General features: G+C 34.9%; 1 protein-coding gene across 1 annotated transcript; it reads right to left on the reverse strand.

Annotated features, from left to right (window-relative positions):
• Positions 1-1148: 1148 nt before the first annotated feature.
• LOC109037435 (ras-like protein) lies at positions 1149-14056 on the reverse strand. The gene is made up of 6 exons (XM_019052103.2): positions 13956-14056; positions 13152-13180; positions 12518-12602; positions 11915-12057; positions 9404-9564; positions 1149-6914 (listed from the first exon to the last, which is right to left on the reverse strand). Exons 1-6 carry the CDS (start codon positions 14054-14056, stop codon positions 6846-6848), a joined length of 588 nt encoding a protein of 195 aa, XP_018907648.2. The 3' UTR covers positions 1149-6845.
• Positions 14057-14784: the final 728 nt, after the last annotated feature.

Below are 14784 nucleotides of genomic sequence, written 5' to 3' on the forward strand. Positions count from 1 at the left end.
CTTTATTTGAAAGTTTTACTTCTTTGAGCCACTTTTAAAAGAAGAGGATTCGCCTTAACTAACCGAATACTCCCTAAGAAATTTCTCAAGACCAGGTACCTACGATTGGCTCTTGAAACTCAAACCCCAACTTCTAGGTTGCAGATTTAACCGAGTCTCGTTGCTAAGAATCATGAGATAGATGACTGAGATAGTTCCTAGTTAATTTTATCATAAATTTTCCATGTCTCAAATCTCTTTTAACATTCAGGAGCCCTTGATCTCCTTTAAAGTTCTGAGGTAAAATTTATATCGAGTCCACCTCATTGAATTGTTGCCAAATTGGCATTTAATGTAAGCATATTAGTTCCGTCAAGGGTCTGATCGAATCTTGAGACCTCATGTTTGCCTAGAGTTTTGACCTATCTCATGAGTTACGATGAACATAATTTAGACTGCAATCAGACCCCCACATTTATATCTGAGAAAATATGAGATACTTCAGACATGAAATGACATTTTTTATCTTATGAATCAATTATTTCAGAGATTGTGACTTTGCAAAAATACTAATTTTGAATAGGTTTAATTTTAGAATTATGACTGTATCACAAATTTTGAAAGGGAATAAATACTTCCCTTTACAATTGAATCCCACCTTGTACAATCTACTGGTGTCAATTTCTCAAACTTTTTACTAGTTTGTTTATTACAGTTAATTGGTCAAGCATTGAGTTTTCTTTAGTTAAGTTAATAATACCTTGCGAAGAGTTGATGCAATCATGAGGGTGGTGGACTTGTTTTAGAGTAATCCTAAAATAAGTCCTCACATCACTTTCATATTCGTAGCTAACTTGGAAAAGTATTATCGACTGAAAAAATTCACGACTGAAAAATGAACAGTGGCCGTTTTGGCATGCACAATAAAATTAAAGTAATTGCTGTGCATGATTAATGCTGCAAGGATAGGAGTATACCAAAATAATCATAATGAGACTAATTAAAACAATTTTTTAAAAACGTGATGATACTCATTCATTGTCAAGGTAGCAACATAAAAATATTGATGTTGAATTTATATAATTGATCATTGAAACATTCATGATTACCTACTCCTTGCAACATAGCCATTGTCAAGCTTAAACCGTAAGAATAAGGAATACATCAAATTTTAAAATAATAAAAAGTATATTTATTGTGTTTTTAAATATGTACATTTCACTATTCTACTGAACATGTTAATGATACGGAAATGATATACGTGGATATTGTTTTATGGGGTATTACTTTTGGAGGAAAAAAATCTAAACGTTACAACTTATCACTTGCACTTTTTTGACGAATTAAAAAATGGACCGTAAAAATTTAGTTATATTACAGTGCCTAGGCTCATCAAAGGAACAGTTTAGTTCTCAACACATCAAAAACATTTTCTCCTTTTGCAAGTTTGCAAATACGGTCCATCAATTCAAAAAAATTGTTCACACCTAGCACTTACACCTGAGCAGTCAAGTACCAGGTCTTGGACATGAAAGCTATCTGAGCGGACATCTAAGTCAACCATGCCGAATGTTGGCACATTCTCAATTCTTGTGAAAGTTTGCAGCTTTGTGACTGAGCACAAAAAGTACAAATGGAGAGCCTCTATTTGCTTTGAAGACAAAAATATACGTCACATGAAGGGACAGAAAAATGTTGACAAAAAGTGGACCTCCAGGTTACCTGGTCTCTCACCCTTCCCAAAACATATCATAAAGTTATCCAGGGTGCTAAATTACAAACATATCCAATTTTCACAGTTTAGAATCATATACAACACACATGAGCCTAGAAAGCTGAGGGAGCAATTGAATGGAAACTTAAAAAAATTGCTATTCTTATTTTTTTATGTTTACAAATCATTAGTGCGTATGAAATAAGATTGAGAACAAAAGCTGACTTATTAAGATTTTCAAAGTACATGCAAAGTCTCAGGAGGAAAAAAAAAAGGTTTGTTTCAGTTGACTTGAGTTCAATAAATAATTAGTGAACTTAGTAAGCACCATAAAATTTAGATTTATATTGCGCAATGGGTCTTAAATTTAACTGCTTCAGTATGAAGAGAGAGAAAGGCAGAGTGAGGCATAAGCAGAGAAATACCTAATTAACATACTCGTTCAATATACCAATTCCAACTCATAGTAGAAGAATTTTAATTATTTATTGAACAAACAAGCATTCTTCCTCTATGTTCCATTGCTTTTCAAGATTAAGTAGGTAGATTGAGCATTAGAGGAAATTTCAAGCAAGCACTGGCAAAATAGCCAGCGATAAATTAAATCATCCACTCAACATTTTGAAAACTCTCTATAAAAATAGTTCATTTTTCTGAATTTAAAAATAATGTCACAGACTTTTGCCTTTCTTCGTGCGTTTGGTATTTATCACCTGTGCGTTGTTACAAATTCAAAAACATGGTTCAACACACGGAAATCAACAAAACGAGAAATGAAATCAATATGTATACAGAAGATGATGGAAGTGTAATGATCGTACAGTAACAGGTTTTAGCATAAACCTGAACCTGAACCAAAAATGGATATCAACGAACATCACATTGTGAAACTCACTACCAACCTAACATTGGAAACATTATAACAGCAATCCATCAGAAATTAGTAGTGTGCCTACAAATAATATTTTTAGCTTGATACTGAGCTCATTGACGTTAGACTTGGAAGTTGTGAAATACTGATGGTGAAACGAGAGGGACATATATCCTTACTTACAATGTTGTACATTTCCTATCGAATAAGTTTCATTTTCACAAGAGATCATTGGTTCATTAAAGCATTTTTGACGATGTTCTTGTCATTCAAAGAATAGGTATCTTTAGAGAATTTCACACAAACAGTATGGTTGGTTTTCCATAGTTAATACATAGCAGGGATAAAAATGTTGAAACGCCACAAACAAAGCATGCCTCTTCCCGGTTTTCCACAGATAAAAAGATAGATTGTAAGTAGGTATTGGTAAGTATCAAACCCGAGCACATTTTCCTTGAGGTACATGATTTTTACCTCATTTCTAAGAGCTTATAGTCAGTTGAAAAAGCGGACCAAAAGTAAAAGCTGGCACAAACTAATTGATCTTCTCATTTTGAAAAACATCAAAATGTTTGACACTTATCTTTTGTTTTAGAACCAATAGAATACTTCATCATCAAATGTTTAATAGGGCTTTATTTAAAACTCTTGAATGTATCAATTTATTTTTTCAGAAAAGGGAAGATTTGGGTTTGGTTTTAAACTGAAAATAAATATTGAAACTTTAATGGAAACAAGGGGAACTCAAAATTTTCCAACTTTTTTCAGGTGAAGGTTATGATGAGAACAAAGTATAGGAAAGTCCTGGTTTGGTCAGTCTCTATCCATGAGAATTCAAGACAAATGTTTAGTTCTTCATTATCTGATACTGACCAATGATCCTTCTCAATTTTTCATCAACGCTATATATTCCTCGAACTACATTTGAGTGATAGAAAGATAATAATGTTAAATTTTATTGAACTCAATTCAAAATCTTCTGTACTTTTTGAATCCAGTCAAACAAGTTACACCTTTTAGAATGCATGAAAATCAAGACATTTGTTTCCTCTGTTCAAAAAAAGAAAAGAAAAGAAAAGAAAATTATTCTCCTCACATCTAATAAGAAGAAAGTTAGCAATCACACTTTTCAAAACAATTTTAAAGCACTTGAAATTTATACAAAATTAAAGGCAGATTTTTTCTTCATTTTTCATTTTCTTTCAATAATACGAAGCATAAGTCATGAATATAATCAAGAAGCAGCTCAAAATCTCTAAAAATTAAGGCATGAAATATGTGAAAAAAGGCTACCTTTATTTCACACTTCATTTTAGAGAACTTTTTAACAATGCATAGTGATAAGATCACAAGAACTTAACTCTAATGGGGGACAGTCTTAATATCTTATCAATTTTTTTTTTAAAAAAAAAAGAAATAAATAATAAAAAAAAATTGAGAAAGAAAAGAAAGAAAAAGAAATTCAGCACCCATCATTGATCTTGATTTTTGACAATTGCAGGGACTACCAACTACATGCGAAGACTATAAGAGCAGGCCTATCCACATCTGTATGACTCAAAAGAGTGCAATGCGAAGAAAGAAGTATTAAGATAAGAAGGCTGAAGTGGTACTAATTATTTTACAGCTCACTTCAAAATATGATGAAATTAAGATAGCTAAAAAAATTAAAATTAAACTTCATGAGAGGAATAATTTAAAATACAAGAGCAATCAAAATTCGAGCTAATGATTGGCAGTTTGGAATTAGGCATGAAGAAAAAAATAAAATCATGAAGACACAGGAGACTTCGCAGTTTGGAACTGAAATGATAGATAAGGAATATACTAATATACAGTGATAATTGGGGGAAATTCTCAAGGGAACTAGGGAAATTTCATTCTCAGTTCAAGTAGAGGGATTGGTGAATACAAAAGAGAAAGGACAAAGTAATTGCGAGAATACTTAAAGTTACTAGATTGCAGCCAATAAGAATATGCAATGTGCTGTTCCATCTTTTTTGGCACACAGATAATTGAGTTATCGACTCAATGGTAGAAAAAATGCAGTTTCATCCACAGCAATTTCAATTTCATCATTTCTTAGAACTTAATAGAGAAATATCGAATTAAACTGCCAAAAATTTAAAAAATTTCCATTGCATTGAAAAACATTTTTTCATTTTTAAAAGTACCAATGTTTCCCATTATAAACCACTGCAGCATTTAACAGTACATAAATCTCTTTTAGAAACTTCTTTTGGAATCCTCTGAAAACTGTTAATCCTTGATGTTATAGCAATCCAATTTTATTTTTCAACTGAATGCTGTTTTTTTTCCTTCTTGTCCGAGGACTTGCCATAGTTTGCAATTCCACTAACCTTCTGTCGAGTCTGAAAATATGTTGCATAAAATTTATCCTCGGTAGATACTACAGAAACATTGCCTGAGGAAACGCTTTGTCATGGGTGAATATTGACAACCTTGGCAACACAGAAAAAGCAATACTGGAGAATCAAAATGATCCATGTTTTAATTTGGAATTGAAGGTTGATACAATGGGAGCAGATATTTTTTTACCACCTCTAACTCTTATTTCTGCGTTACGTTTAGATTTCTGCAACTCTCTCTATTTCACTTTGTTCCACCTTAATGATATTCCATTACAGGAGCTATTTGTAACTTAGGAATAGAGGAAAGGAAGGCCTAGCTAACATCTGAGGCATCAATCATGATATCAAAATGTATCTTTGTTGTACCTCTACATACTTTCTTTATTCCCTCTACAATTTTATAGACGCTATTAGTGGTGACGTTGCCATAGAAATTCTCTATTATATCGAATTGGATCCAAACAATAACAATGACAGAACCTCTTTCAATGCTGAATATAAAAAATAAAAAAAAGTATATAGAATAAATCGATACATATCATTTATCTGTGACGTGGCACTAATAGCATCTATAATGCTTACACTTCTTCATGGGGAACATTTAAATAAATACTCATATTAAACTTTAAAGACCATAGCCTTGCACGAAAAAATTGCACTTGACTTTGCAGGTCAAAATTTGGCATGCGACTAAGCTATACAGATTCCTTGAAAATGACGTCAAGTTAAGCAGTGGGAAAAAAAGTGTATGGACATGATTGCCAAAATGTTCAAAAATGAGGCTTCGACCCAATGGTGCGGAAGATGGCAAGTTCCTAGACGATCCCTTAAATGCTCACATGAAAAGTTGTCAAAGAGAAATGAGAAAGTCCTGAAGGTAATGATGAGTTAGATGTACATAATCAGATATAAAACGTCAGGTTCCACCCTCACCCTCATGTTGACATTACTGGCTCTGCCTAGACTGTCATTTGAGGCTGCAATTAGATATACCGTGCACACCAACATTGTTCACAGGATTCATTTCCGAATAAATGGGGTGCAAATTATTTACAAGAACTTTATTTATACCTACTTGAGGACTCTCAAATCTTCTCTTCAAGCATAACTTGTGCGTTAGTGCCTCAAGTAAGCAAAACTTATCCTTGATCTTACTTTAAATTTATTCGGGTGGTTGATAAAAGGGTTCCACATATGTGACAACTCAACATTATTTCACCATCAGTTTCAAGGAAGTTCATTAAGTAGGGAAATTTACAAGCAAAACGGTTTGAAAACATTCACTGCTGATTGTAGAAGGCTTCCGATCACTGTATCAAACTAGTTGATAATATGAGCGCTTGTTTAGTCCATTTTTGGATTAAAATATTAACCATCTGATCATTTAAAATTTTTGTCTGTGGTTTTTGAACATAGTAATTTAATGTTAGGTATTCTAAAACTAAATTACTGCAATCACTGGTATCCGTTTAAAATGTACAAAAATACTGAAAATATGGTATCATTCACAATACATCACAAATACAGAGGGGCAGAAAGATAGATTATAGGCATTTCCGGATCTTTCGTTCTTCTCTGAGCGCTAGTGCTATATTTCACAGCCCGTTTGGTACCAAAAATAAATAACTAACAACTTAAAAAACGAAAAGATAAGAAATTGCAAACAAGCATTGCTGTTCCATAAGCTAAAGTTGAATTCTGCAAAACAATCCTTTGATTCAAAGTCAGTCTATGATTCTATGTCATTTTACTCTGTGTTGAAAAATGTGATTCAAATGCGCAGAAATCTTGAAAGAGCGAAGTTTGGGAAAGAACATTTTGGAGCGAGTACATTACATGCTAGGGATAAAAAAAACGATAGGTGGACCTTAAAATTACACATTCTATTTGATTTGAGATATCCCAGCTTTCAAAACAAGTAACACTTTCTTCTCCCTTTTCCAAAACTTTTCCCCTTACCTCGGCCTCGTTGCTCTTTCTGCAAACAAATAAAAACAAATGTTTGAGGACACAATTTTGAAATGGAAAAATGTACCTAAAAGAGAAAAAGCATTCCAGCTAGAGATTTTCAATTCCAAAAGTTAAATTAGTTAGAAAAAAACAATTTTCATAAAATAAAGGGTGTTTTTGTTTTCACATGAAACAATTTCTTCGATTCTTTGTGAAAAATTGAGGGCATTTTGATTCCATGTAATGAGTCAGCTGGGTCATCTTATATTTTGCCATTCAGATGTTTTATGTGATTTAAGCTAAGTGTGATTTTTCTAACTTTTTTTGATGACAGCTATGAGGAAAAAAGTTCCTGTGAAAGTGTAAAAAATTAGGGTGGCCGAAAGCAGGGTTTAAAATGTGCACTCATTGCTGTGGAATTTACAAGCACACACATCACAATCAATATGGAGGCAGAATCCATGGTGGCATTGATATGTGTTGTTGATCAGGAGGAGTTCAAAGGTAAGGCCGTGCGATTTTGACAATTTCAGCAGCCAGTATATGTACTTATCAGAGTTTTTCAATGGCGCATACACCAAATTCCTTTTTCAGAATGATTTAACTTTATGACAACTCCACAGAGCTAATCTAATCTCCAACAAGATGTCAACAACGATTCAAACGACAGGGGTTCAACCAGCAATCAAACCATGCTGAATATTTGGCACTAGAGTTCAAATTTGTAACAGATATTGACAACCGTTAATTTGAAAACATTACTTTAAAAAACTCAGGCTTCCACTGAATTTTATTTTAAAAGGATACGTTTTGGTCTCCAGGTCTGTAAGTAAACATAGCTGCTGTTATTTCTCAATTTATGACTCTTAAATTCTGATTTTGATGGCAGTAACAAATGGAACGGTTTACACCTCTCTAGTCAACTGAATAGAGATAAAAACTTTTCACATTCTGAAGATCTCATAACACTCCTTTTGTGTATTTATCTGTGTGTGTTGCGGGCAAGTGTTAAATTAGGCATTTTGTCAAATGTCTAAGCAAATAGTCAATTAATTTTCCCTCACCATAAAATTCTGATTTTTTTGCTAATTTTAGATAAAAAAGTTATTTCCTCTTCTAGAGAAGAAATTTCTGTAAACATGGTAAATAAATTAGATCTAGTCTTTAAACGAGTTATTATCTTGAGATTTTCAACATATCATAGAATACAGATATTTTAAAGCGTAAACGGTCAAATTATAAGAGAGGCATTTGGAGAGCAAAATACAACTGAAGTTTGTAGATTTAAGAATTCTTACATTCAAAAACATTGAAAACTCAGAGCTCTTTGTCAAAAACATACAAGACTTTGGAAACCATCAAAATTTCACTATCAGCCCAAATATTTGATAAAATGTCTGACTTGATTATTGGTAGGGCTGTGCGAGCCTGGTTTTTCGGATTCGAGCCGAGTTCGAGTATTTTTTCACTAAGTCGAGCCGAGTGTCGAGCTTTGAAAATGACCCTCAAGCCGAGTCGAGCTCGAGTCGAGTTCGAGTAATTTCGAGTTTTAAAACGTGATTTAATCTATTTTCTACAACAAATAATTCCAAACAAGACTCATAATATGATATTAATAATTATTGACGATGGCACACTTAGGAAAGGATTTACACTAAAATTACAAAATGTTTGGCAGTTACGCGTTAAAATAACTTCCCGCGGTTTAATTTGAAAAGGGGACCAAACTTGGCAAGAAGCGGCGTGGCGCGGCGTAGGTACATCAAAGGAACTTCGGGCGGCACAAGTGAAGGCTTTCAGAGCCCATTTATGCACGCAATTCGTGTCGCCGTGTCGCCGGCGGCAGTTTGTCGCCGCGACGTTTTTGGAATCGCGCGATCCATATTTTTTGTAGCCGCAGCACACCATTTTCTGCCGCCGCGACAGACACCGTTTTTTCTGGAGCGCAAAAGGTCCAAAAACACGTGCTCACTTTCAGTTTTCCAAGCGGCGGTCGCCGCCGCAGGTTGAAATTTGTCGCGCGCATAAATGCGCTCATATGACTACCGTGCAGTTACAAACCGCGGGCGGCAGGAAATCGCCGGGCGGTAGCGTGTGTCGCTGCGGATGGTAAAATTTGCCGACGAGACTCTGATGTTATTCAATCGTAAAATGATGCACCAACTAACAATAGTTTAAGTATGATTGAAATATTTGGAATTGGACGCTTTCGCGTTTCCGGCTAAAAAAAACTCGAAATACTCGAAAAAACTCGTGTTGTTGACACTCGAGCCGAGTTCGAGTTACTCCGCTCGAACCTAACCTAACTTTCGAGCCGAGTCGAGTACTCGATACTCGGCTCGACTCGACTCGAAATTCGAGTACTCGCACAGCCCTAATTATTGGCCTGCAAATTATCAAAAGATAAAATGCAGAACTTAATTTACTTGTTGCACCTTTAAATTGTCTTTAGTATTGCTGAAACATGAAATTGCACCTAACTTTTGAGAGAAGATAAAGCATTGACCATTTACTTACATCTTTCCTAATTTCTCTGACCAGTGTGTAAAACGCTTCATCCACACCTTGCCTTGTCTTTGCAGACGTCTCGATGAAGGGGACACCATACTGTTCCGCTACTTTTAAAGCGACTGGAGAATCTACTGCTCGTGTTGGTAAGTCACATTTATTTCCTACCACTGAAATTCAAACGGAGAACTATTAGTCATGCACACAAAAAAATTGGGTTGATGATTAAATTCACTTGATTTTTTCATACTGCATGATTGGAGAGTACCTACTATAAGAGTTAAGGCAAAGTCATGGGCCTGCAGCAAACTTTTGCTAGAGCAAAAACAAGACTTGATTCTTACAGAAATGTCTCACAAATCACAATGAGCGCATCGGCAAAGTCTGAAATGCACTCCTAACTTTACAATCTGCATAAGAAATTGGCATTTTTTTAATCTGGAGCGTCGGCCATGATGACTATTGAGTAGTGTCCTACCGAGCAGGAGTTAGATGGAACGGCTCCTTTAACAAAATGTTCACCTGCGCCATAGTAACGTTTTTGAAGTGGCAAGCTCAAAAAAACGCAAATTTCTTGCGCAGATACTACAGTTAGGAGTGCATTTCAGACTTTGCCGATGCGCTCATTGTGATTTTTGAGACATTTTCTATGAGAAACAACTCTTATTTTTGCTCTAGCAAAAGCTTGCAACAGGCCCATTTTCAAAATTCATTTTGACTTGATGTTATCTCAGCAAAAATTACATATCTGACATGTTTAAAAGCCATGGCTGACGCTGACTCATGATCGAATCAAGCTGAATTTTTAGCACAAGGTTGCAACTTTTTAACAGATGATAACATCTGTTAATTTGAAAATATTACTTTTAAAAACTTTGGCTTCCACTTAATTTTATTTTAAATGGACACATTTTGGTCCCTTGAAGACAACCCTAGCCACTGAAAGGAGTACTTTTAAAATTAAAGTACGTTGAAGTCTGAATTTTTTAAAGTAAAAATTTGTGCACGCCAAACTGGTTGCGAATTCCTTGTTGAGATAATAAACCCACGACAGCTGATCTTTACTCATGACAGAGGAGCTATCATCCTGCAAAGAGGAGAGTAAAAAATAAGTAGTTATTCAGATCTTTCTTCGATCCTCATTTTTAATTATTCTATCTAAGTGCCTTAATGACAAAATTTACAGTGAGCTTTACCTTTCAAACTTACATTTGTTCATGACATTTGCCAAAAAAATCTTTGAAAACAAGACCTGTTCCATGGCGGTTCAGCTGTCAATGATAATTCTGATTTTCACTTTTCTTTTGCAAGTTCAATCGGGATTTTATAAGTTGCTCAATTTATTCCTAAAAATTCTTTTGATCTGAACTGAAAATTGAAAATTAAACCCAATACTTCTCTGGTATTCCTTTCAAAATTTCAGGAATTTTTTTTCATTCTTGAAAGCGTTCATTTTTAATTATTTTCAAGAACTCTTAGAGGATATGAGGCTAAATGCATATTTTGTAGGTGATGTTTTGGAGAGGAAAACTACAGCATGAGTATATAGTAGCAGTTTATATTCGTCAAAGGGACAACAGCACCAGTCATCATAGGACTATTTCCTGCGGAACTGCTGTATCAGAATGCTATTAATGAGCTTCTTTGGTTTAAGTACAGACAGCAAACTGTGGAAGGGGAGGAGGAATGCTTGCGAAAGATAGAGCATCATTGTGAGAGATAGCATTCTCATATTGACAAGCACATTGCTGCAACTAGCTATCATGATGGAAAGATGGTCAAATTACGATTCTTAATACCATTTTTAGGATAATAGTTTACAATCTTGAATTCATGTTGATCATCTTTGAACTTTTTGGAGAGATAGATATGACACATTTACTGTGTGAGGCTTTGAAAAGAATGTTGAAGAGTTGCATCCCATGATGTTTAGGATAGGTACATGTTTCCTCTAGCGCCATAGCATTTCTTTCCCATCAAAAAACATAAGTTAAGTGATGCTTTTTACCGATGGGACCATGATAGTTGTAAGCCAAAGCATTTACATGTCTGCAGCAATTGCTGGCCTCTTCGGAGCCTAGCATTGCGAGCGATTATATCCATGGCCAATTTTTGATGGCTCTTACACATAGCAGTGCAACATTCATCAGTGAGTCCAAACCGCACTGCCGACGAATCAGTAGCACTAAGCAGGACTTGAGTGCTGTCGAGACTTGTCCTAAGTATATTTAAGTACAGTGGAAGGACTGACAAAATTCAGCCCCAGGTCAAAACAACTGGCATGGCGCTTGGTATAACCAGTGTGGCAGAAATGTGTTAACTGTAAATAATACATTGAGTCGCAAAGTTTTGCCCTCATAATGAGATTTGTTTCCTCTGAGACAAATGAGAAAACTTTGTATACATTTGCTAATATTTGTTATTTTTAGGTAATGGATCGAAGGGTTACATCTAGTCTTAGGGTTCAGATTGCTCCACTATCACGAAAATTGACCATAAATGTATTTTGGAGATACTCACAAACCATGGGGACTTCTTCCGCATCTTTGACTCTTTTGATTTGTTCCCGGTAATTACTAATATCCTCAAATGACTTGGCATTGTTCACTGCAAAGACGAGTAGAAATCCTTCACCAGTCCTCATGTATTGGTCTCTCATAGCACTAAAATACAGGTCAAAATGTAAAACAAATTAAAGTTGAAGAAAGCAAAAGCAATACCTTTCGCGTAAAGAATTACAACCTTCAGAACTTCAGGGACACATTCCTGAGAAATAATTAAAACTCCTTGTGTTAAACAATTACTTTGTGAGATCACTACTGAAGGGTTAAAGGGAATTGTGTCTCATTAAAATCCATTCTTGTTACATCCCTTCATAACATATTTGCTGAATATCCATGTTCTTTAGATTTTTGCAATACCTAAATCATCTCTTGAGGAGAAATAAGAGAGGAATGGACTGGCCTTCAAAAGAGAGACATGAATAAAGGTTAATTAGCGTTAAAAAATTTGGTATCCTGACCTATTAAAGGACAATAGATAACACTTGAAATTATAATCTAGGCACAAAGAAATAAGTGTTTTCCATTTTTATTATGATCATACATTTAACATTAACTTTACCTGTATTCCTCTTGTCCAGCTGTGTCTAAAATGTCAAGCAGACATGTTTCGCCGTCTATGACAACTTGTTTCCTATAAGAGTCCTCTGCAAAAAAAAATGAATGAAAAAAATGAACAAACAAATTTCAAATGTAACAGTATTTTTCGTCAAAAAAACTTTTTTTTTTATTGGATGCCTACGTTCGGATGTCACTATAATACTTAATTGAGTCAACAAAGGGTTATTATTCTAACATTAGCTCTAGAATAAAAAAAACCGGCTGGGTATCTTGACCATGTACTGAACCCTTCAGGCCACTATACTGCCACTTTTTGGCTAAAACACCGCAAGCGAAAATTGAGCATCAATCTCTGTCAGACCAATGTAAAATGGAAAAAGTTTATCACTGCTATTGTGAAAAGAACAGAGACTAGAAATTTTGAACACATGTTTAGAATCACTAATCATCTGATTTAGATCAAATTTATGCATTTCCATGCATTTATAGATAAGTTGAAAATGTCAAACAGATGTATTAGACTCAGTATATAGGTTACAAGAAAGCCTTCTGGGAACATCTAGAAAACATGCTTCAGCCACTTTTAAAGCCACTGTAATGAGATACCTAAGACCAAGTGAAAAAGTGATGCTTACCAATTGTGGGATCATATTCATCCACAAAACTGAAACAAAGAGATAAAGATTATAGATCTTCATTAGAAGTAAAAAGAATTACAAATTTTGGCCTAAAACAGTTCATGGTTCATCATAATTTCTTAAACCCAAAATTGAGGACTTTCAACAATTTACAAACGATGTTTACATGCCTTAAAATATGTCTGAAAATCGAGATGTTCCATTATCATGACTGGTTTATTTGCTAACTGCATGAGGAGATAAGGACACGGAGACTTACAGATGACATACAAAGATATTCTAGAAGTCTCCTTGCTACTGGCGAATTAAAAAATCTTCTAAATGCAGAAGTAATAAAACTCCAGATAAATGGAAAATGAGTTGGAGGGTCTTCCCAGCATATTGAGATGAAATTTTTACCAAACATCAAGTATTGTGAAAGGGATAAGCAAGGGCACATCATGAGACCTCGAAGTCAAAATTTACTAGGTAAAACTCTTCATGAAAAGGTAGATCCTTAGGGTAGGTGCTGTCAGCATAATTAAAGTTTACCAACCGAGCGGAGGACACAATTACAGGAAAGTATGAGATACTAGGTCAATGTTTATATCCTATGCCTGTACGTGCAAAAATTACTGAAAGAACTCCGCCTGAAATTTGTAAGAACCACCCATCAAAGAATTTTAGAATATTATACCTCTCAACAACTTTGGTTCATGAGACAGAGAGAGAAAGGGGAACTGAGCGTTTTTCTTTGTCTTTGGGTTGATTATCATCATTCTCATAATACCCTCCGATCGAAAATTGAAAATAATAACTTACTGATTTTGGATTAATTGAATGGTTAAGGCACTTTTACCGACACCACCCCACCGGAATAATAAACAAAAGTGGAAGGAATCAGTTATGTACTTAGCCAACATTTTCTCACTTCAAGTGAATGCTGACACAGAAAATCACAGTACGTTTACACAAAGGATTTAAACACTAGAATGTTAGCCTGGGAATCATTTATAAATTACATTATCCTGAAATTTGGAATTCTAACCCCCATCCCCCGGAAAACTGTTGCAGAAAACGAGACTTTAGACAGCAAGGATCAGAATTTATGTTAGTACCTACTTTAACTAACATATTGTCAAAAAATGGATTTTGTGGGGTGGACTACAGCAACATGCAAGTTGTAAAGCGCCCAGCCTTAAATCCTGACTGATCTCTAAATATAACTCCCTGTAAGTAAGAAAAGGGATTTTTGAGAATGACCGTGCAAGCCCCGAAACGCGTCATGTTCAGCAGTGGATTAATCTGTTCACACGGTAGTGTCCAGGTACTTCTCAGCATCCTACGTATTTAAATATGGGCATTTGAATATGATCATATGTTTAACGTGTTATCTGGCTTACCTCCTCATCGCTGCGGAGCTAACCACATCATCACATGGTGTCTGAGTTCTATGCAGGAATGGTATTTCTTGGTCTTTGGAAATACAGAGCACTTGTGGGTACCAAGTCAATTAAAAATTGCTCACTAATGCTAAATCTAACTAGAAGAGCAATCATTTTATTCTCTTCTCCGTGTTCCTGGAGACTCCCCAAATTTTTTTCAGGTTTAACAAAAATAAGGTTTTTAAAAATTCTCAGAGATAATGGAA

The sequence above is a fragment of the Bemisia tabaci genome, chromosome 5, assembly GCF_918797505.1.
Source record: "Bemisia tabaci chromosome 5, PGI_BMITA_v3".
Lineage (NCBI taxonomy): Eukaryota > Metazoa > Arthropoda > Insecta > Hemiptera > Aleyrodidae > Bemisia > Bemisia tabaci.